This window comes from Oncorhynchus clarkii, chromosome 5 (assembly GCF_045791955.1).
Source record: "Oncorhynchus clarkii lewisi isolate Uvic-CL-2024 chromosome 5, UVic_Ocla_1.0, whole genome shotgun sequence".
NCBI classification, from domain to species: Eukaryota; Metazoa; Chordata; class Actinopteri; order Salmoniformes; family Salmonidae; genus Oncorhynchus; species Oncorhynchus clarkii.
The window spans coordinates 92,923,700-92,947,914 of NC_092151.1; the positions used below are offsets into that span (position 1 = coordinate 92,923,700).

General features: G+C 42.4%; 2 protein-coding genes across 3 annotated transcripts; one reads left to right on the forward strand and one right to left on the reverse strand.

Moving 5' to 3' along the window:
- The first annotated feature begins 436 nt into the window (after window positions 1-436).
- LOC139409572 (autophagy related 4B, cysteine peptidase) lies at window positions 437-14,131 on the forward strand. Of its 2 annotated transcripts, XM_071154933.1 has the most exons (13): window positions 437-672; window positions 1,889-1,990; window positions 3,392-3,463; window positions 3,604-3,702; window positions 3,979-4,080; window positions 5,076-5,148; window positions 5,383-5,462; window positions 9,213-9,415; window positions 9,630-9,708; window positions 12,199-12,344; window positions 12,658-12,714; window positions 12,993-13,089; window positions 13,444-14,131. In XM_071154933.1, exons 1-13 carry the CDS (start codon window positions 663-665, stop codon window positions 13,515-13,517), a joined length of 1,194 nt encoding a protein of 397 aa, XP_071011034.1. In that variant the 5' UTR covers window positions 437-662; the 3' UTR covers window positions 13,518-14,131. The 2 variants fall into 2 exon arrangements, with proteins under 2 accessions (XP_071011034.1, XP_071011033.1); XM_071154932.1 differs by lacking the exon at window positions 437-672 and having other exon boundaries at window positions 1,870-1,990.
- Window positions 14,104-24,215, reverse strand: LOC139409573 (deoxythymidylate kinase (thymidylate kinase)). The gene is made up of 5 exons (XM_071154934.1): window positions 23,972-24,215; window positions 23,622-23,730; window positions 17,317-17,407; window positions 14,848-15,045; window positions 14,104-14,433 (listed from the first exon to the last, which is right to left on the reverse strand). The coding sequence occupies exons 1-5, from the start codon at window positions 24,099-24,101 to the stop codon at window positions 14,278-14,280; spliced, it is 684 nt and encodes a 227-aa protein (XP_071011035.1). The 5' UTR covers window positions 24,102-24,215; the 3' UTR covers window positions 14,104-14,277.

Genomic DNA, 24,215 nt, shown 5'->3' on the forward strand with positions numbered 1-24,215 from the left:
TAAATAATAATAATACAATAATAATAAAACTATTACAGGTTATTACAAGTGAGTTGAAAACTGAGGGGAACGAGGTAAACAATGATTTTTTCTAGAAGGGATACAGTTTATGTCACTATTTTACAGAATTGTCTTTTCGTAGCAGGTTAGGAAAATTTACGCAGCAGGTTATGAGAAATTAGATTAAGGTTAGGAATATGGTTAGAGTTAGCTAAAATACAATAACAAAAATACATTTTTGACGTCAGTGTGACATAATCTATATCCCAACTAGCCATGACCGTAAACAAGTGATCACGGGACGGACACGTTGGACAAATTCCTTTCTTCTCTGACTTTCCTGTTTACTTTAGTTGTTCTTGGCTGGCAAGGCAGTCAGTTTGCCAAGTTTCGCTGATCTTCATACTATAAGTGGCAAAGAAAACGCGTTGAAATTGCTTTCCTTGCACCCTAATCAACATCAACAGATCTGCGAAAATGTTCCGCCTAAAATAAGTCCGGCGGTTTCTTATTGGACGAAATAGTTGCCCCGCCCAAAACAGTAAATCCTATTGGATACTGCAAGGCGATTTCGGCAGTATTGAATTCTCATTGGCCGTATGATATTTCACACTGCTGGACGGGCCAACAACAACAACAAGATAGGGTGAAGAACTGTCAGGATGGATGCAGGTAGGAAAGATTTCTTAATTAAGGAAACAATGATTTAACACTTTTGTGTTTTAGAGTCACTCTGTACAAAGGCACGGCATATTTAGCTATTCCATAATGGATTCCAATTTGTACATCAGTTGAGGTTTACATCTATTTTGAATGTGAATCAAAATAGTCTTAGCTTGTCTGTTAGGCAGATACTGTTACTAGCTAACAGACAGACAGGCTAAAATCAGCAGATGTCAGTTTGGTAGATTATATAAAACATTTTGCTGGTGAACTAGCTAGCTAACCTAGCAATCATTATATTTTTGACTGAAAACGACGATGTTTAGCTGCGGCTATGTTCTGTCCTTGACATCAGTTTAACGTTAGCATAATTGGGTCCCTGACTCCCAAGACAAATCATCTTTTGCCGTATATACCCATGTAACATAACGTTATTGTCCAGTGTCACTAGCAAACCAACTAGCTACCTACCAACAACTGCTGAAAGGATGGTCACGTAGCTAGCAAGCCAAATCTGTATTTGCAATGTCATTCTCTGTCGCAATCCCATTTTTGGCTAGCTAGCCAGCAAGCTCAACTGTCAATCTGCATTGAGTATGTTTTGCAGTGTTTGTAAGCTAGCTATCTACTAGTCCTGTTACTGAAATAAATATACACTGAGTGTACAACATGCTCATTCTATGACATAGCCTGACAGGCGAAAGCTATGATCCCTTATTGATGTAACTTGTCAAATCCACTTCAATCAGTGTACATGAAGGGGAGGAGACATGTTAAGGAAGGATTTTTAACCCTTGAAACAATTGAGATTGTGTATGTGTGACATTCAGAGGGTGAATGGGCAAGACAAAAGATTTAAGAGCCTTCGAAAGGGGTATGTTAGTACGTGCCAGGTTCACCGGTTTGTGTCAAGAACTGCAACGCTGCTGGGTTTTTCACGCTCAATAGTTTTCTGTGTATCAAGAATGGTCCACCACCCAAAGAACATCCAGCCAATTTAACACAACTGTGGGAAGCATTGGAGTCAACATGGACCAGCGTCCCTGTGGAATGCTTTCGACACCTTGTAGAGTCCATGTCCCAACAAATTGAGGCTGTTCTGAGGGCAAAAGGGAGTGGTGCAACTCAATATTAGGAATGTGTTCATTAATGATTCCTTGTTCAAGTGTGTGTGTGAGAGCCATGTAACAAGGTGTTCTGAATCAGATGCACTTTTATATTTCAGCTACTCTCACATACGACACCCTTGGCTTTGGAGAGTTTGACGATTTTCCAGAGACCTCAGAGCCAGTGTGGATCTTGGGGAAAGAATTCAATGCACTCACAGGTACTGAAGACATGGGATCATGAAACGGGTGTACTGTTGCCCCAGTATATGTGTGTTAGAGATGTCGACGATGGTGACAGTAGACTGCCCCAGTATATGTGTGTTAGAGATGTCGACGATGGTGACAGTAGACTGCCCCAGTATATGTGTGTTAGAGATGTCGACGATGGTGACAGTAGACTGCCCCAGTATATGTGTGTTAGAGATGTCGACGATGGTGACAGTAGACTGCCCCAGTATATGTGTGTTAGAGATGTCGACGATGGTGGCAGTAGACTGCCCCAGTATATGTGTGTTAGAGATGGTGACAGTAGACTGCCCCAGTATATGTGTGTTAGAGATGTCGACGATGGTGACAGTAGACTGCCCCAGTATATGTGTGTTAGAGATGTCGACGATGGTGACAGTAGACTGTATATAAAGACCTACTGTAAGCAGCAGACTGTATATAAAGACCTACTGTAAGCAGCAGACTGTATATAAAGACCTACTGTAAGCAGCAGACTGTATACAAAGACCTACTGTAAGCAGCAGACTGTATACAAAGACCTACTGTAAGCAGACTGTATACAAAGACCTACTGTAAGCAGCAGACTGTATATAAAGACCTACTGTAAGCAGCAGACTGTATATAAAGACCTACTGTAAGCAGCAGACTGTATATAAAGACCTACTGTAAGCAGCAGACTGTATATAAAGACCTACTGTAAGCAGCAGACTGTATATAAAGACCTACTATAAGCAGCAGACTGTATATAAAGACCTACTGTAAGCAGCAGACTGTATATAAAGACCTACTGTAAGCAGCAGACTGTATATAAAGACCTACTGTAAGCAGACTGTATATAAAGACCTACTGTAAGCAGCAGACTGTATATAAAGACCTACTGTAAGCAGCAGACTGTATATAAAGGCCTACTGTAAGCAGCAGACTGTATATAAAGACCTACTGTAAGCAGCAGACTGTATATAAAGACCTACTGTAAGCAGCAGACTGTATATAAAGACCTACTGTAAGCAGCAGACTGTATATAAAGACCTACTGTAAGCAGCAGACTGTATATAAAGACCTACTGTAAGCAGACTGTATATAAAGACTTACTGTAAGCAGCAGACTGTATATAAAGACCTACTGTAAGCAGCAGACTGTACATAAAGACCTACTGTAAGCAGCAGACTGTATATAAAGACCTACTATAAGCAGCAGACTGTATATAAAGACCTACTGTAAGCAGACTGTATATAAAGACCTACTGTAAGCAGCAGACTGTATATAAAGACCTACTGTAAGCAGCAGACTGTACATAAAGACCTACTGTAAGCAGCAGACTGTATATAAAGACCTACTGTAAGCAGCAGAAGGCATGCTTCTTAGCTAACTCATTGTCTTTGCTTATCCAGAAAAGGAAGACATTCTTTCACATGTCACTTCACGACTATGGTTCACCTACAGAAAAAACTTCCCGCCCATTGGTGAGTAGCCTAAACCTACTGTAGCAGGCCACAGAATAAACCCTAGGACATTACTAATACGCCTACAGTACCATAGCACTTTGATTGTATACGCCAATAAGATTAGCCTATGAGGTGCAGATTGTTTCAATGTGTTCCAGGAGGGACAGGGCCTACGTCCGACACAGGCTGGGGCTGCATGCTGCGATGTGGACAGATGATTCTAGGCGAGGCCCTGGTCCGCAGGCATCTAGGCCGAGGTATGAATGACTGCTTTTCTAAATCCTGTGCCGTAATCTGTTCCCTGAAGCATACAGCTCGTTTTATTGTGTGTACCCTTCAACATTTAACTTCTGTTATTCAGTAGTGTCAAATGTACTTCACAAGTATCAAATGTACTTCACAAGTATCAAATGTACTTCACCAAATAATCTCTGGCGCTGTTGTGATACAAATCTCTTATTGCACTTGTACTATGTGTGTTCTGTACAAAGGGGTTTCAACCAGCCATTGATAATGGTGTGTTTGTTAAGCAGACTGGAGATGGGTGAGGAGCCAGTCTCAGAGAGAAGACTACATCGGTATCCTCAACGCCTTCCTTGACAAGAAAGACGGCTACTATTCTTTACATCAAATCGGTGAATACTGACTTGTAAATCTTATACGACGATGCACGTCTTGAGACAGTCATACTTTATATTCAGAAAGGAATGGGTAGTATTTCTGACAACAATAGCATTATACTATATTTACTATGATGAAATCAGTGGCATAACAACATCTGTCTTTATTAGGATAAGACATCTGTGTACTGCAGCCTATGATGACATCTTTATTAGGATAAGACATCTGTGTACTGCAGCCTATGATGACATCATTATTAGGATGTCACTAACATCAGTTGTCTGTGTACTGCAGCCCAGATGACATCATTATTAGGATGTCACTAACATCAGTTGTCTGTGTACTACAGCCCAGATGACATCATTATTAGGATGTCACTAACATCAGTTGTCTGTGTACTGCAGCCCAGATGACATCATTATTAGGATGGCACTAACATCAGTTGTCTGTGTACTACAGCCCAGATGACATCATTATTAGGATGTCACTAACATCAGTTGTCTGTGTACTGCAGCCCAGATTACATCATTATTAGGATGGCACTAACATCAGTTGTCTGTGTACTACAGCCCAGATTACATCATTATTAGGATGGCACTAATGTCAGTTGTCTGTGTACTGCAGCCCAGATGACATCATTATTAGGATGGCACTAACATCAGTTGTCTGTGTACTGCAGCCCAGATTACATCATTATTAGGATGGCACTAACGTCAGTTGTCTGTGTACTGCAGCCCAGATTACATCATTATTAGGATGGCACTAACATCAGTTGTCTGTGTACTGCAGCCCAGATGACATCATTATTAGGATGGCACTAACATCAGTTGTCTGTGTACTGCAGACCAGATGACATCATTATTAGGATGGCACTAACATCAGTTGTCTGTGTACTGCAGCCCAGATGACATCATTATTAGGATGGCACTAACATCAGTTGTCTGTGTACTGCAGCCCAGATGACATCATTATTAGGATGGCACTAACATCAGTTGTCTGTGTACTGCAGCCCAGATGGGAGTCGGGGAGGGGAAGTCTATAGGCCAGTGGTATGGACCGAACACAGTGGCACAGGTACTGAAGTAAGTACAGTCTCCAGTCTAGATAATGACCGACTCTGTGGTACAGATGATGACTGCACCTAGCCTGGTCCCAGATCTCTGTGTGTGCTCTTGCCAATATCCATTGCTGTCATTGTAAAGCCAGACATTGGCATTTTAGCACAAACAGACTGGCACTCAGGCTATGGCTGCACAGTGTGTGATACAGATGATGACTGCTACACTGTGTTGAATATCACCCGTCTTGCCCCTCAGGAAACTAGCTGTGTTTGACTCGTGGAGTCGCCTGGCTGTACACGTTGCTATGGACAACACTGTGGTGATCGAAGAGATCAGTGAGTAGTGAACACAGTCATGGTACTACAGGATTAACACAGGGCCTCGTCAATCTATAGAACATACATGGTGAAAGAGGAGGGGCCATCAACTGTTAGTCCTACTCATACATGGTTAGAGGGGCCATCAACTGTTAGTCCTACTCATACATGGTTAAAGAGGAGGGGCCATCAACTGTTAGTCCCACTCATACATGGTTAAAGAGGAGGGGCCATCAACTGTTAGTCCTACTCATACATGGTTAGAGGGGCCATCAACTGTTAGTCCCACTCATACATGGTTAAAGAGGGGCCATCAACTGTTAGTCCCACTCATACATGGTTAAAGAGGAGGGGCCATCAACTGTTAGTCCTACTCATACATGGTTAAAGAGGAGGGGCCATCAACTGTTAGTCCTACTCATACATGGTTAAAGAGGGGCCATCAACTGTTAGTCCTACTCATACATGGATAAAGAGGAGGGGCCATCAACTGTTAGTCCTACTCATATATGGTTAAAGAGGAGGGGCCATCAACTGTTAGCCCTACTCATATATGGTTAAAGAGGAGGGGCCATCAACTGTTAGTCCTACTCATACATGGATAAAGAGGAGGGGCCATCAACTGTTAGTCCTACTCATACATGATTAAAGAGGAGGGGCCATCAACTGTTAGTCCTACTCATACATGATTAAAGAGGAGGGGCCATCAACTGTTAGTCCTACTCATACATGGTTAAAGAGGGGCCATCAACTGTTAGTCCTACTCATACATGATTAAAGAGGAGGGGCCATCAACTGTTAGTCCTACTCATACATGGTTAAAGAGGAGGGGCCATCAACTGTTAGTCCTACTCATACATGGTTAAAGAGGAGGGGCCATCAACTGTTAGTCCTACTCATACATGGTTAAAGAGGAGGGGCCATCAACTGTTAGTCCTACTCATACATGGTTAAAGAGGGGCCATCAACTGTTAGTCCCACTCATACATGGTTAAAGAGGAGGGGCCATCAACTGTTAGTCCTACTCATACATGGTTAAAGAGGAGGGGCCATCAACTGTTAGTCCTACTCATACATGGTTAAAGAGGAGGGGCCATCAACTGTTAGTCCTACTCATACATGGTTAAAGAGGAGGGGCCATCAACTGTTAGTCCTACTCATACATGGTTAAAGAGGAGGGGCCATCAACTGTTAGTCCTACTCATACATGGATAAAGAGGGGCCATCAACTGTTAGTCCTACTCATACATGGTTAAAGAGGAGGGGCCATCAACTGTTAGTCCTACTCATACATGGTTAAAGAGGAGGGGCCATCAACTGTTAGTCCTACTCATACATGGATAAAGAGGAGGGGCCATCAACTGTTAGTCCTACTCATACATGATTAAAGAGGAGGGGCCATCAACTGTTAGTCCTACTCATACATGATTAAAGAGGAGGGGCCATCAACTGTTAGTCCTACTCATACATGGTTAAAGAGGGGCCATCAACTGTTAGTCCTACTCATACATGATTAAAGAGGAGGGGCCATCAACTGTTAGTCCTACTCATACATGGTTAAAGAGGAGGGGCCATCAACTGTTAGTCCTACTCATACATGGTTAAAGAGGAGGGGCCATCAACTGTTAGTCCTACTCATACATGGTTAAAGAGGAGGGGCCATCAACTGTTAGTCCTACTCATACATGGTTAAAGAGGGGCCATCAACTGTTAGTCCCACTCATACATGGTTAAAGAGGAGGGGCCATCAACTGTTAGTCCTACTCATACATGGTTAAAGAGGAGGGGCCATCAACTGTTAGTCCTACTCATACATGGTTAAAGAGGAGGGGCCATCAACTGTTAGTCCTACTCATACATGGTTAAAGAGGAGGGGCCATCAACTGTTAGTCCTACTCATACATGGATAAAGAGGGGCCATCAACTGTTAGTCCTACTCATACATGGTTAAAGAGGAGGGGCCATCAACTGTTAGTCCTACTCATACATGGATAAAGAGGGGCCATCAATTGTTAGTCCTACTCATACATGGTTAAAGAGGAGGGGCCATCAACTGTTAGTCCTACTCATACATGGTTAAAGAGGAGGGGCCATCAACTGTTAGTCCTACTCATACATGGTTAAAGAGGAGGGGCCATCAACTGTTAGTCCTACTCATACATGGATAAAGAGGGGCCATCAACTGTTAGTCCTACTCATACATGGTTAAAGAGAAGGGGCCATCAACTGTTAGTCCTACTCATACATGGTTAAAGAGGGGCCATCAACTGTTAGTCCTACTCATATATGGTTAAAGAGGGGCCATCAACTGTTAGTCCTACTCATATATGGTTAAAGAGGGGCCATCAACTGTTAGTCCTACTCATACATGGATAAAGAGGGGCCATCAACTGTTAGTCCTACTCATGTTAGCATTCATCCAGTTCTGTATTGCGTGAAGTCCAGAATACCCAAGCCAAGGGCTTTTATGGACCAATCTCTGCCATAATAGTAGATGGGAACAGGCTATTGAGATGAGTGAGCTAGACTCTAATTCAAGCTGACCTCCTGTCCTGTTCCCCAGAGTGGTTGTGTATGTATAGACGTGTACAGGCACTTCGGAAAGTATTCCGATCTCTTGACTTTTTCTCCGTTTTGTTTTACATTACAGCCTTATTCTAAAATTGATTGAATATATTTTTTTCCCTCATCAATCAACACACAATACCCCATAATGATAAAGCGAAAACAGGTTTTTAGAAATTTTAGCAAATGTATATTTAAAAAATGGTGACCAACAACCCCTGATGGTCACTCTGACAGAGCGCCTGAGTTCCTCTGTGGAGATGGTTGTCCTTTTGGAAGGTTCTCCCATCTCTGCAGCACTCCACCAATCAGGCCAGACAGAAGCCACTCCTCAGTAAAAGACACATGACAGCCAGCTTGGAGTTTGCTAAAAGGCACCTAAAGGACTCTCAGACCTTGAGAAACAAGATTCTCTGGTCTGATGAAACCAATATTGAACTCTTTGGCCTGAATGCCAAGCGTCACGTCTGGAGGAAACCTGGCTCCATCCCTACGGTGAAGCATGGTGGTGGCAGCATCCTGCTATGAGGATGTTTTTCAGCAACAGGGACTGGGAGACTAGTCAGGATTGAGGCAAAGATGAACGGAGCAAAGTACAGAAAGATCCTTGATGAAAACCTGCTATAAAGCGCTCAGAACCTCAGACTGGGGCGAAGGTTCAAGTTCCAGCAGGACAACGACCCTAAGCGCACAGCCAAGACAATGCAGGAGTGGACAAGTTTCTGAATGTCCTCTGAATGTCCTTGAGTGGCTCAGCCAGAGCCCGGACCCCGATCTAACATCTCTGGAGACCTGAAAATAGCTGTGCAGCGACACTCCCCATCCAACCTGACAGAGCTTGAGAGGATCTGCAGAGAAGAATGGGAGAAACTCCCCAAATACAGATGTGCCAAGCTTGTAGCGTCATACCCAAGAAGACTCAAGGCTGTAATCGCTGCCAAAGGTGCTTCATCAAAGTTCTGAGTAAAGGGTCTGAATACTTATGAAAATTTGATTTTTCAGTTTATTTTAAATAAATTAGCCGGGGGAAGAAAAAAAACGGTGTTTTTGCTTTTTCATTGAGGTATTGTGTAGATTGATGAGGGAAAAAATATATTTAATCCTTTTTTAGAATAAGGCTGTAATGTAACAAAATGTGGAAAAAGTCAAGGGGTCTGAATACTTTCCCGAAGGCACTGTTTGAAACGTTGCTGTTCTCCCCAGAGCGGTTGTGTATGCCCTGGCTGGACTATGGTGGAGCAGCGTGTGTGGATCTCCAGGGGGGTATGTCAGAGCGTAACGGCTGCCTGGAGGGGGCCTGCGCCCTGGCTGAGGAAGAGACCGCTCTCTGGAACCCCCTGCTCCTCCTCATTCCTCTCAGGCTGGGCCTAAGCGATATCAACGAGGCCTACATCGAGACCCTGAAGGTGGGCCAGAGAGAAATAGCTTGGTCCCAGATCTTGTTTGTGCTGTCTTACCAACTCCTACGGTTGTTGTTGTGCCATGAGAGTTGGCTATATAACACAAACTTATCTGGGGCCAGGCTAATAATCACCAACAAAACTAAAGTGTAATGATATTTTTTACGTGTATACAGCCAGGTCCAATTCTGTCCCCTCTTTCTGTGTCTCTTGTTCACAGCAGTGCTTCCAGCTGCCCCAGTCCCTGGGTGTCATCGGAGGGAAACCCAACAGTGCCCATTACTTTATAGGCTATGTTGGTATGTCCTGTACACTAACATTACTTCATAGGCTATGTCCTGTACACTAACATTACATCATAGGCTATGTCCTGTACACTAACATTACTTCATAGGCTATGTCCTGTACACTAACATTACTTCATAGGCTATGTTGATATGTCCTGTACACTAACATTACTTCATAGGCTATGTCCTGTACACTAACATTACTTCATAGGCTATGTTGATATGTCCTGTACACTAACATTACTTCATAGGCTATGTCCTGTACACTAACATTACTGCATAGGCTATGTTGATATGTCCTGTACACTAACATTAATTCATAGGCTATGTTGGTATGTCCTGTACACTAACATTACTTCATAGGCTATGTTGATATGTCCTGTACACTAACATTACTTCATAGGCTATGTTGATATGTCCTGTACACTAACATTACTTCATAGGCTATGTTGGTATGTCCTGTACACTATCCAGTCTATGGTCTCTAGTTATTTATATCCAGTCTATGGTCTCCTCTAGTTATTTATATCCAGTATATGGTCTCCTCTAGTTATTTATATCCAGTCTATGGTCTCCTCTAGTTATTTATATCCAGTATATGGTCTCCTCTAGTTATTTATATCCAGTATATGGTCTCCTCTAGTTATTTATATCCAGTCTATGGTCTCCTCTAGTTATTTACAGTGCCTTGCGAAAGTATTCGGCCCGCTTGAACTTTGCGACCTTTTGCCACATTTCATGCTTCAAACATAAAGATATAAAACTGTATTTTTTTGTGAAGAATCAACAACAAGTGGGACACAATCATGAAGTGGAACGACATTTATTGGATATTTCAAACTTTTTTAACAAAGAAAAATTGGGCGTGCAAAATTATTCAGCCCCCTTAAGTTAATACTTTGTAGCGCCACCTTTTGCTGCGATTACAGCTGTAAGTCGCTTGGGGTATGTCTCTATCAGTTTTGCACATCGAGAGACTGACATTTTTTCCCATTCCTCCTTGCAAAACAGCTCGAGCTCAGTGAGGTTGGATGGAGAGCATTTGTGAACAGCAGTTTTCAGTTCTTTCCACAGATTCTCGATTGGATTCAGGTCTGGACTTTGACTTGGCCATTCTAACACCTGGATATGTATATTTTTTAACCATTCCATTGTAGATTTTGCTTTATGTTTTGGATTGTCAAAGTTGTCTTGTTGGAAGACAAATCTTTGTCCCAGTCTCAGCTCTTTTGCAGACTCCATCAGGTTTTCTTCCAGAATGGTCCTGTATTTGGCTCCATCCATCTTCCCATCAATTTTAACCATCTTCCCTGTCCCTGCTGAAGAAAAGCAGGCCCAAACCATGATGCTGCCACCACCATGTTTGACAGTGGGGATGGTGTGTTCAGGGTGATGATCTGTGTTGCTTTTACACCAAACATAACGTCTTGCATTGTTGCCAAAAAGTTCAATTTTGGTTTCATCTGACCAGAGCACCTTCTTCCACATGTTTGGTGTGTCTCCCAGGTGGCTTGTGGCAAACTTTAAATGACACTTTTTATGGATATCTTTAAGAAATGGCTTTCTTCTTGCCACTCTTCCATAAAGGCCAGATTTGTGCAACATACGACTGATTGTTGTCCTATGGACAGAGTCTCCCACCTCAGCTGTAGATCTCTGCAGTTCATCCAGAGTGATCATGGGCCTCTTGGCTGCATCTCTGATCAGTCTTCTCCTTGTATGAGCTGAAAGTTTAGAGGGACGGCCAGGTCTTGGTAGATTTGCAGTGGTCTGATACTCCTTCCATTTCAATATTATCGCTTGCACAGTGCTCCTTGGGATGTTTAAAGCTTGGGAAATCTTTTTGTATCCAAATCCGGCTTTAAACTTCTTCACAACAGTATCTCGGACCTGCCTGATGTGTTCCTTGTTCTTCATGATGCTCTCTGCGCTTTTGACGGACCTCTGAGACTATCACAGTGCAGGTGCATTTATACGGAGACTTGATTACACACAGGTGGATTGTATTTATCATCCTTAGTCATTTAGGTCAACATTGGATCATTCAGAGATCCTCACTGAACTTCTGGAGAGAGTTTGCTGCACTGAAAGTAAAGGGGCTGAATAATTTTGCACGCCCAATTTTTCAGTTTTTGATTTGTTAAAAAAGTTTGAAATATCCAATAAATGTCGTTCCACTTCATGATTGTGTCCCACTTGTTGTTGATTCTTCACAAAAAAAATACAGTTTTATATCTTTATGTTTGAAGCCTGAAATGTGGCAAAAGGTCGCAAAGTTCAAGGGGGCCGAATACTTTCGCAAGGCACTGTATATCCAGTCTATGGTCTCCTCTAGTTATTTATATCCAGTCTATGGTCTCCTCTAGTTAAAATAGATACTTCATGCTTTGCACTATTGCGACCCTCTGCTCACTAGGAGCTAAAAGTCGAGCTTCAATGACTCTGTTGAATGGTCTCGTTCTGCTAAGTAGAGCTTGTTGTCCTGCATCTGGCCCCCCCCAGGAGAAGAGCTGATCTACCTGGACCCCCACACCACCCAGCCTGCAGTAGAGCCCTGTGAGGACAGCCAGGTCCCAGACGACAGTTACCACTGTCAGCACCCGCCATGCCGCATGCACATCTGTGAAATAGACCCCTCCATCGCAGTGGTAAGAGAACCAGAGACTTAGGGCTATGAGGTCAAAGGTAGAGCAATACTTCAGCTTGCTTACACTTTTCCCAAGCAGCAGGTATATCTTAAATATTGTTTTGCTGAGCACTATTTGAAGTGAATTGACTCAACGTTGCCTCTCTACGTTGTGATTTCAGTTCTAGACATTAGTGTTTTGTTTTGCTGAGCACTATTTGAAGTGAATTGACTCAACGTTGCCTCTCTACGTTGTGATTTCAGTTCTAGACATTAGTGTTTTGTTTTGTTGACACAGTAAATCAGATGTTTGTCCTTTTTTTCTGACCCCACAGGGTTTCTTCTGCAGAACGGAGGACGACTTTGACGACTGGTGTATGCGCTTCCGAAAGGTACTGTACGATGTTTCATCAAAGGGATACAAATATAGGAGGTTTTCAATTCACCTCGGCACTAAACCTCTTTTCAGAACCGTTAGGGGTGTCAGTTGTCCCCGCTGAAAAAAAAGAGTTATTTTTAACCTGAAATGGGTCAACCTGGTTAAATTACTGTTACTTCATCGGGGCAGTGGTTTTGTTGTGGTTCAGTGAGTCAGGTCCTGCGAGCATCGACTCCTCGCAATTCTCCCAGGGTGAACTAATCATTATTTTTCTGCCCTGTCTTTCTTCAGTTGTCCCACACTAGAGCAGGCCTGCCCATGTTTGAACTGATAGACTGTCAACCATCTCACTTCGCCTGTTCTGTAGATGTACTCAACCTCAACCCTGGTAAACATCAAGACACTTGACCTACATTCTCTCGACCTGTACGGGGGGGGGGGGGGGGTCGAGGAAGGGATATTGTGATTTAGCTCTCTTTACAGATTGAGGCTGGGATTCAGTCAGAGGTGCGTTGTCAACAAGCGCCCTTTAAAGGCAATTATCCCTGCAGACGTCAGGTCAAGTGTGAATGACCTTTAAATGCCAAGCGCTGTGTGCTCATCTACAACACGCCTTTGATCGAATCCTCGCCTAAATCTGGGTAGGACAATGAAGTGATTTAATGTGTTGTCTGAGGTGATTAATTTCTCTTTACAGACGTTGCGATACTGTTGATCAATCCATTATTTCTCCCCCTCCTAGATTTCTCAGACTCTGATAGGTTGGAGCGGTTCTTTGATTCTGAGGATGAAGAGTTTGAAATTCTGTCCCTGTGATGATCGAATACAGTCATATGTCCCGGCAGAACCCCAACGATTCTTCTCTGTATCAGAAGGGGAGCCATAGGGGACAGGAGATAACGACAACATCACCTAGCCAGCCTGGCAACGATGGCGTAGTGATGTGTCAACACAGTTGTCTTCTGAACAGCCACTGACTGCCCTGTGTCCAATGAGGAGACTCCTTGCTAGGAGGTGGTGATACAAGGGTAGTGGGAGCTTTCAGGACATCTTCACATGTCTCCATGAAGTCTTAACACTTAAAAAGGAAATATTTCTAGTGATATGGTGCCTTGACCCCGCCCCCTCCCCATAACACAGTTGGCTAGTGTTTAATCCATAACGGTTTACTACGATACTTATTGCTTAGGTCACTGATATCTGAAGTCTCTGTATTAACGGATGAACACCAACATTTGGTTGAGTGAAATTCGCAGATCCAAATAGATTATCTTGTTCATTCAGAGTATCGTTGTCACGTTAAATCTCTCTGTACAAAACACTGGCTCATTGATCTTCCTCAATTCACGAAGATGAATGATGAACAGACCATTTGAAATGTTAATAAGGACAAAATAATAAATACATTTACAGCTTGGACATTTATTTAATTTACTTGTTTGTGTTTTTTGTTGTTGTTGTGAAATAATGATTTGAAAGAGTTGACTATACCCACTTAAATATCGTAACATACAGTTCGCAGTTTCATATTCAAGTCTTTTAGCCCCTCTGACGTCTCCTTGTGTACTAGGCACTGTTAGGAGGAATCTAACAGAGGATAAATTGGGTTTCCTCGTCCAGGCTCCTTCCACAGCTCCCCGATTGGCTCATTCTCGGCTGCATGGATGGCCTCAACACTGTGGTTCTTAATGTCAGCGTGCACATCTTCAATGTTCCTGGCTGCATCAATCACCTAGGAGATGACAACAATATCTTGGGTGAATTTCCCATTGAAGACCACAATGTAACATCATGGCCAAATCTCCACTTCTACCAGTGTGCACTTGCACACTCCCATTAATAGGGGCGGCAGGGTAGCCTAGTGGTTAGAGCGTTGGGACTAGTAACCGGAAGGTTGCAAGTTCAAATCCCCGAGCTGACAAGGTAAAAACTGTCATTCTGCCCCTGAACAAGGCAGTTAACCCACTGTTCCCCGGTAGGCCGTCATTGTAAATAAGAATTTGTTCTTAACTGACTTGCCTACTTAAAAAGTTTTAAAAAATGATGGGGAGTGTGAAAGTGCAAACATAGGAAGTGTGGAGAATCAGGACACATGTGTATGTGACAAATAAAATTTGATTTGAAATCAGGACACAGCTTCTTATACCTGCCAATTGACAGAGGGGTCCTTCATCAGAAGTTCAAACTTCCGCTGAACGGCCTTCTGGAAGACGGTGGTCTCATATCTCTCTGTCCCAAACTGACCCCGCTGGGCGGCCTCAGACGGGCTGAGCTGCAGGAACATCACAAGGTCTGGCTTGGGCAGCCCCATGTCAGGATTCATACACCAGTCCAGACTGAAACCCTGAAAACATGAACTTGCTCGTTATGGCATAGGAACTACTGGCCATTCAGAGTGAATGGATAGGTAGTTAGTGAAGGTATCCTGTTTTCCTATAGATTTTTCAGATTCAGACAAATGTTCTAAGGCCACAACAATGGTTAAACTGTCAGGAGACAATTTTTCAGGTCTGGGATAAATAAAAATATATTTTTGGAGAGTGTAGTTGCCCTTTCAATCAATTGAGCAAAACAAAATGTCCTCCCCATTGACACAGCTCAGCATTAAATCGTTTTGTCAGGTAAGCTAACATTAAAGTCAACATTTAATTGTGAAAGTTTGTTTGTTAAAGCCTTTATTCATCCAAACAGTGAATGATGACTGGATTGAGCATTGCAAATAGCAAACTAACCAAGACTAAGAAACAAACTTTTTCAATACCTGAACCAATAGGTTCACCACTGCAGGCCTAGGTCCAATAGGTTCACCACTGCAGGCCTAGGTCCAATAGGTTCTCCACTGCAGGCCTAGGTCCAATAGGTTCTCCACTGCAGGCCTAGGTCCAATAGGTTCACCACTGCAGGCCTAGGTCCAATAGGTTCACCACTGCAGGCCTAGGTCCAATAGGTTCACCACTGCAGGCCTAGGTCCAATAGGTTCACCACTGCAGGCCTAGGTCCAATAGGTTCTCCACTGCAGGCCTAGGTCCAATAGGTTTTCCACTGAAGGCCTAGGTCCAATAGGTTCTCCACTGCAGGCCTAGGTTCAATAGGTTCACCACTGCAGGCCTAGGTTCAATAGGTTCACCACTGCAGGCCTAGGTCCAATAGGTTCTCCACTGCAGGCCTAGGTCCAATAGGTTCACCACTGCAGGCCTAGGTCCAATAGGTTCACCACTGCAGGCCTAGGTCCAATAGGTTCACCACTGCAGGCCTAGGTCCAATAGGTTCACCACTGCAGGCCTAGGTCCAATAGGTTCTCCACTGCAGGCCTAGATCCAATAGGTTCTCCACTGCAGGCCTAGGTCCAATAGGTTTTCCACTGAAGGCCTAGGTCCAATAGGTTCTCCACTGCAGGCCTAGGCTCAATAGGTTCACCACTGCAGGCCTAGGTTCAATAGGTTCACCACTGCAGGCCTAGGTCCAATAGGTTCTCCACTGCAGGCCTAGGTCCAATAGGTTCTCCACTGCACAAACAGGTCTATAATAGATATAACGACTGTTACAACCTCCCCCGTCTTCCCCAACAGCGAGTCAAGCAAATTCAGCCAAAGTGTGAGGCTATATTTCAATGAAAGTAAAAGAAAGTAGAAACCCCAGGTGTCAATAGGCCATAAGATATATTTCAAGAAAGGAGAGCATATATTTGGCCTGGTGAAGCGCTTCTATGTGCCGACTGATTGGAAGCTGATGATGAGTTTGATTTACGCCGCTGGTCTTGGGGGAAGAAACGTCCTCACGGTCCGAGACCAAGTCAAGACAGAGTACAAATGTATTCCAAACTGAGACAAGACCGACACACTCAATGTGTGGACTGGAGTACGACAACACTGCAGGAGGGGGTACTTCAGACAGAGCAAAATGCGATTGGGGTAACCACAGACATTACATACAGAACAGGTTTTGGCGCTGGTGAGAGGTGTGTGTAATGTCTTAATGAACTCACAGGCTTGGTGCTTGTGTGTGTAATGTCTTAATGAACTCACAGGCTTGGCGCTGGTGAGAGGTGTGTATAATGTCTTAATGAACTCACAGGCTTGGTGCTTGTGTGTATAATGTCTTAATGAACTCACAGGCTTGGCGCTGGTGAGAGGTGTGTATAATGTCTTAATGAACTCACAGGCTTGGTGCTTGTGTGTGTAATGTCTTAATGAACTCACAGGCTTGGCTCTGGTGAGAGGTGTGTGTAATGTCTTAATGAACTCACAGGCTTGGCTCTGGTGAGAGGTGTGTGTAATGTCTTAATGAACTCACAGGCTTGGTGCTTGTGTGTGTAATGTCTTAATGAACTCACAGGCTTGGCTCTGGTGAGAGGTGTGTGTAATGTTTTAATGAACTCACAGGCTTGGCGCTGGTGAGAGGTGTGTGTAATGTTTTAATGAACTCACAGGCTTGGCGCTGGTGAGAGGTGTGTGTAATGTCTTAATGAACTCACAGGCTTGGCTCTGGTGAGAGGTGTGTGTAATGTTTTAATGAACTCACAGGCTTGGCGCTGGTGAGAGATGTGTGTAATGTCTTAATGAACTCACAGGCTTGGCGCTGGTGAGAGGTGTGTGTAATATCTTAATGAACTCACAGGCTTGGCGCTGGTGAAGGCCACTCCAGAGAAGGCGTATCTATCCACCACCAGATTGATGCCCTGCTCCAACTTCTCCTTCATCAGAGGCCTGGAGGGAAAAGGACCCAGACATACAATCACAGCTAATAACACATAATTTCCTACTCCTTAAGACAGTATGGCAGCTCAACCACATCTAATAACACACCATCTAAATGTTTTTGCCATTTTAACCCTTGGGCAGGCCACCTATGCATTTTTTTCCCAGTTCTCCTAAATCCAAGCTGAAAAAAAAATAAACAAAAAAAAAGATTCAAATATATATTTATGTTTTTTTCGGGATGGAAAAAACTCTTCCATTGTAAACTTAAATGACAAACTAAATATAAATTATGTAGAAAAGATAATGAACCTATACAGTACCTTATGTATAAATACCCCTTGTCTTATTTCACATTGTTGTTACAGCCAGAATTCAAAATGGTTTTAAAATAAAACAATAATTCTCACCCCCCTACACACAATACCCTATGACAAGGTGAAAACAATAATTCTCCCCCCCCCTACACACAATACCCTATGACAAGGTAAAAACAATCATTCTCACCCCCCTACACACAATACCCTATGACAAGGTGAAAACAATCATTCTCCCCCCCCTACACACAATACCCTATGACAAGGTGAAAACAATAATTCTCCCCCCCTACACACAATACCCTATGACAAGGTGAAAACAATAATTCTCACCCCCCTACACACAATACCCTATGACAAGGTGAAAACAATAATTATTTAATTAAAACACGCTTTAACATATTTTTGTTGCTAATTTATTGAAAATTAAATATCTCATTTACATAATTATTCACACCCGAGTTAATATGTTTAGAATCACCTTTGGCTGCGATTACAGCTGTGAGTCTTTCTGGGTAAATCTCTAAGACCTTTGCACACCATGGATGTAAAATATTGGCCCATTATTGTATTCAAAATTCTTCAAGCTCAATTTGGTTGTTGATCTAAATGTTTTTGCCATTTTAACCCTTGGGCAGGCCACCTATGCATTTTTTTCCCAGTTCTCCTAAATCCAAGCTGAAAAAAAAATAAACAAAAAAAAAGATTCAAATATATATTTATGTTTTTTTCGGGATGGAAAAAACTCTTCCATTGTAAACTTAAATGACAAACTAAATATAAATTATGTAGAAAAGATAATGAACCTATACAGTACCTTATGTATAAATACCCCTTGTCTTATTTCACATTGTTGTTACAGCCAGAATTCAAAATGGTTTTAAAATAAAACAATAATTCTCACCCCCCTACACACAATACCCTATGACAAGGTGAAAACAATAATTCTCCCCCCCCCTACACACAATACCCTATGACAAGGTAAAAACAATCATTCTCACCCCCCTACACACAATACCCTATGACAAGGTGAAAACAATCATTCTCCCCCCCCTACACACAATACCCTATGACAAGGTGAAAACAATAATTCTCCCCCCCTACACACAATACCCTATGACAAGGTGAAAACAATAATTCTCACCCCCCTACACACAATACCCTATGACAAGGTGAAAACAATAATTATTTAATTAAAACACGCTTTAACATATTTTTGTTGCTAATTTATTGAAAATTAAATATCTCATTTACATAATTATTCACACCCGAGTTAATATGTTTAGAATCACCTTTGGCTGCGATTACAGCTGTGAGTCTTTCTGGGTAAATCTCTAAGACCTTTGCACACCATGGATGTAAAATATTGGCCCATTATTGTATTCAAAATTCTTCAAGCTCAATTTGGTTGTTGATCATTGCTAGACAGCCATTTAAGTATTGCCATAGATTTTCAAAAATAGATTTAAGTCCAAACTAACTCAGCCACTCAGGAACATTTTCACGGTCTTCTTGATGAGCAACTCCGGTGTAGATTTGGCCTTGTGTTTTCGGTTATTGTCTTGCTAAAAAGTGAATTCATCTCCCAGTGTCTAGTAGAAAGCAGATTGAAACAGTTTTTTTCTCTAGGGTTTTGCCTGTGCTTAGCTCCATTCCATTGATTTTTTTTTATCCTGAAAAACTCCCCAGTCCTTAAAGATTACAAGCACACTCATAACATGATGCAGCCACCACTATGCTTGAAAATATGGAGAGCATAATATAAAAGCCTAACACTTTGTATTCAGGACTCACAGTCTTTGCAGTATTACTTGAGCGCCCTGTTGCAAACAGGATGCATGTTTTGGAATATTTTTAATTCTGTACAGGCTTCCTTCTTTTCACTGTCAATTAGGTTAGTATTGTGGAGTAACTACAATGTTGAGCCATCTTCAGTTCTCCCATCACAGCCATTAAACTCTGATTTCATGGTGAAATCCCTGAGCGGTAAACTGAGTTAGTCAGGACGCCTGTATCTTTGCACAGAGTCCATGCAACAATTTTTACTCCTGAAATTATTTAGACTTGCCATAAAAGGGATTAAATACATTTCATTTTTAGTAAAAAATTAATAAAAAGTGTTAATCCATTTTAAATTCAGGCCGTAACACAACATCATGTGGGAAAAAGTCAAGGGGTTTGAATAATTTCTGTAGGCACTGTATATATATATATTTTAAATAATATAACCTCTTATAAACCAAAAATGACCAAGATAAAATACAAGTCAGTTTGGTGGAAACAACTGGTGGGAAAAGGTGCATATTTTCTTGATAAAGATGTTTTTATTTTGCATGAAAATGTGTCGCCAATTGTATACTAACCTAGCTACTCAGAAAGACTTGAACATTCCAAAAAACAATGAATTAAAGAGTACATTATTAGTACTCTTTATTAGTACATTAATAGTATTATGTTGACTGAAAAGAACACAGCATTAGCCATAGCAGAATGCAGGAAATTGGAATTAAAATGGCAGAATGCAGGAAATTGGAATTAAAATGGAAGAATGCAGGAAATTGGAATTAAAATGGCAGAATGTACAGAGCCTTCGGAAAGTATTCAGACCTTTTGACATTTTCAACATTTTGTTACGTTACAGCCTTTTTCTAAAAATGGATTCAAAAAAGAAATACATCTACACACAAATACCCCCATGACAAAGCAAACAGGTTTAGAAAATTTAGCTAATTTACTAAGTAGTTAACCCACTGTTCCTAGGCCGTCATTGAAAATAAGAATGTGTTCTTAACTGACTTGCCTAGTTAAATAAAGGTAGAATAAATTAGACATATTTTATATTAGTATTCAGACCCTTGAAAGGGACTTGAAATTGAACTCAGGTGCATCCTGTTTCCATCGATCATCCTTGAAATGTTCCTACAATTTGGAGTCTATCTGTGGTAAAGTCAATTGATTGGACATGATTTAGAAAGGCACACACCTGTCTATATAAGGTCCCACAGTTGACAGTGCATGTCAGAGCAAAAACCAAGCCATGGGGTCAAAGGAATTGTCCGTAGAGCTCCAAGACAGGATTGTGTTGAGGCACAGATCTGGGGAAGGGTAGCAAAGATTTCTGCAGCATTGAAGGTCCCCAAGAACTCAGCGGCCTCCATCATTCTTAGATGGAAGAAGTTTGGAACCACCAAGACTCTTCCTAGAGCTGACTGCCCGGCCAAATTGAACAATCGGGGGAGAAGGGCCTTGGTCAGGGAGGTGAGCAAGAAACAGATGGTCAGTCTGAAAGAGAACCTTCCAGAAGGACAACCATGTCCTGCAGCACTCCACCAATCAGACCATTATGGTAGAGTGGCCAGACAGAAACCACTCCTCAGTAAAAGGCACGACAGCCCGCTTGGAGTTTGCCAAAAGGCACCTAAAAACAGAGGAAAGTACAGAGAGCTCCTTGATGAAAACCTGCCCCAGAGCGCTCAGGACCTCAGACTGGGGTGAAGGTTCACCTTCCAACAGGACAACAACCTGACAGAGCTTGAGGGGATCTGCAGAAAAGAATGGGAGAAACTCCCCAAATACACATGTGCCAAGCTTGTAAGCCATACCCAAGAAGAATCAAGGTTGTAATCGCTGCCAAAGGTGCTTCAACAAAGTACTGAGTAAATACTTATGTAAATGTCATGCAGGTAGCCTAGTGGTTAGTGTTGGACTGGATCGAATCCCCGAGCAGATTATGTAAAAATCTGCCCCTGAACAAGGCAGTTAACCCACTGTTCCCCGGGCGCCGTAGATGCCGATTTAAGGCAGCCCCCTCCGCACCTCTCTGATTCAGAGGGGTTGGGTTAAATGAGGATTATTTTTTATTTAACTAGGCAAGTCCGTTAAGAACAAATTCTTATTTTCAATGACGGCCTATCAAAAGGCCTCCTGCGGGGACGGGGGCCTGGGATTAAAAATAACAAATATATATAAATATAGGACCAAACACACATCACGACGAGACAACACAGCATGCTAGCAACACAACATGGTAGCAGCACAACATGGTAGCAGCACAACATGGTAGCAGCACAAAACATGGTACAAACATTATTGGGCACAGACAACAGCACAAAGGGCAAGAAGGTAGAGACAACAACACATCACACAAAGCAGCAACAACTGTCAGTAAGTGTCCATGATTGAGGCTTTGAATGAAGAGATTGAGATAAAACTGTCCAGTTTGAGTGTTTGTTGCATCTCGTTCCAGTCACTAGATGCAGCGAACTGAAAAGACGAGCGATCCCGGGATGTGTGCTTTGGGGACCTTTAACAGAATGTGACTGGCAGAACAGGTGTTGTATGCGGGGGATGAGGGCTGCAGTAGATATCTCAGGGGTAGTGAGGCCTAAGAGGGTTTTCTAAATAAGCATCAACCAGTGGGTCTTGCGACGGGTACACAGAGATGACCAGTTTACAGAGGAGTATAGAGTGCAGTGATGTGTCCTATAAGGAGCGTTGGTGGCAAATCTAATGGCCGAATGCTAAAAAACATCTAGCTGCTCGAGAGCACCCTTACCTGCCAATCTAGTAATGTCTCCGTAATCTAGCATGGGTAGGATGGTCATCTGAATCAGGGTTAGTTTGGCAGCTGGGGTGAAAGAAAGGTGATTACAATAGAGGAAACCAAGTCTAGATTTAAATTTAGCCTGCAGCTTTGACGTGTGGAAGACCCATTTCAGTTGAAGGCATTCAGTTGAAGCCATTTCAGTTGAAGCCATTTCAGTTGAAGCCATTTCAGTTGAAGCCATTTCAGTTGAAGGCATTCAGTTGAAGGCATTCAGTGGAAGCCATTTCAGTGGAAGCCATTTCAGTGGAAGCCATTTCAGTTGAAGGCATTCAGTTGAAGGCATTCAGTTGAAGCCATTTCAGTTGAAGCCATTTCAGTTGAAGCCATTTCAGTTGAAGGCATTTCAGTTGAAGGCATTCAGTTGAAGGCATTTCAGTTGAAGCCATTTCAGTTGAAGCCATTTCAGTTGAAGGCATTCAGTTGTACAATTGGTATCCCCCCTTTCCTTATTTCCGTTTTTTAAATACAAATTCTAAAAAGCTGTTTTTGCTTTGTCATGATGGGGTATTGTGATGTCATGATGGGGTGTTGTGATGTCATGATGGGGTATTGTGATGTCATGATGGGGTATTGTGATGTCATGATGGGGTATTGTGATGTCATTATGGGGTATTGTGATGTCATTATGGGGTATTGTGATGTCATTATGGGGTATTGTGTGTATATTGATGAGGAAAATTAACAATTTAATAAATTTTAGAATAAGGCTGTAACAAAATGTTGAAATTATCAAAGGGTTTGAATACTTTCCAAATGCACTATATATACACACAGTACCAGTCAAAAGTTGGGACACGCCTACTCATTCATTTGTTTTTCAACAGGACAATGACCCAACCCACCACGAGGCTGTGTAAGGGCTATTTGACCAAGAAGGAGAGTGATGGAGTGCTGCATCAGGTGATCTGGCCGCCACAATCCCCCGACCTCAAACCAATTGAGATGGTTTGGGATGAGTTGGATCGCACAGTGAAGGAAAAGCAGCCAACAAGTGCTCAGCATATGTGGGAACTACTTGAAGACTGTTGGAAAAGCATTCTAGGTGAAGCTGGTTGAGAGAATGCCAAGAGTGTGTAAAGCTGTCATCAAGGCAAAGGGTGGCTACTTTGACAAATCAAAAATATATTTTGATTTGTTTAACATTCTTTTGGTTACTACATGATTCCATAGGCGTTATTTCATAGTTTTGATGTCTTCACTATTATTCTACAATGTAGAAAATAGTACAAATTAAGAAAAACCCTTGAATGAGTAGAGGTGTCCAAACTTTTGGCAGGCTCAAATATGCAAGCAGTATTACACGAGTTCCCATCGGTTGGCAGAGAACAGCAGGTGCACTGTATGGTCCTCCAGGTTGCTTTTGTTCTCCAGATAGGAGTTGATCAGCTGGCCGATCTTTGTAGTTCTTTCTGTACAAACAAGAGTAATACAGGAAGAGAATGTAGTCAAAGACGAATTCATTTTGCACCGCCATGTGGACCAAACTCCACCCAGCCCGGGGGAACCGGGCAGGGCAAAATTAGTTTGTATAATCCCATATAGTTTGGTCTAGGTAAATTTGCAATCAAAGCGGATTGAAACAACACAATTATGAGAAAAATACATTTCATTTTGATTAATTAGCAGCCACGGATAATAAAGTTAATTTACCCGGAAATTTCATCATCTCAGTTTGCCGTCCGCTATCCTGCAGTGCTTGGACAAGCTTGTTACATTGTGTTGTTTTTCCTGCCTTGTCCACACCTTCGAGCACAATGAGAGCCCCTCTTCTGCAAGTCATTATGAATAGCGATTATGAACAACGGAACTCACAAAAAATAAAATTACAGGCGCGTTGACCAGCAACAGGAATTGAGAAGCTCACCCGCGTAGACTATGGAACGCCGTTAGGGTC

Coding starts and splice junctions, on each gene's coding strand:
- LOC139409572 (XM_071154932.1), top strand. CDS start 1,870: ATGCACTTTTATATTTCAGCTACTCTCACATACGACACCCTTGGCTTT. Junction 3,464..3,603: donor AAAAAACTTCCCGCCCATTG/GTGAGTAGCCTA, acceptor AATGTGTTCCAG/GAGGGACAGGGCCTACGTCC. Junction 12,345..12,657: donor TAGACCCCTCCATCGCAGTG/GTAAGAGAACCA, acceptor CTGACCCCACAG/GGTTTCTTCTGCAGAACGGA.
- LOC139409573 (XM_071154934.1), bottom strand. CDS start 24,101: ATGACTTGCAGAAGAGGGGCTCTCATTGTGCTCGAAGGTGTGGACAAG. Junction 17,408..23,621: donor GCCAACCGATGGGAACTCGT/GTAATACTGCTT, acceptor TTTTCCCTCCAG/GCCTCTGATGAAGGAGAAGT. Junction 15,046..17,316: donor CCTTCACCAGCGCCAAGCCT/GTGAGTTCATTA, acceptor TCATGTTTTCAG/GGTTTCAGTCTGGACTGGTG.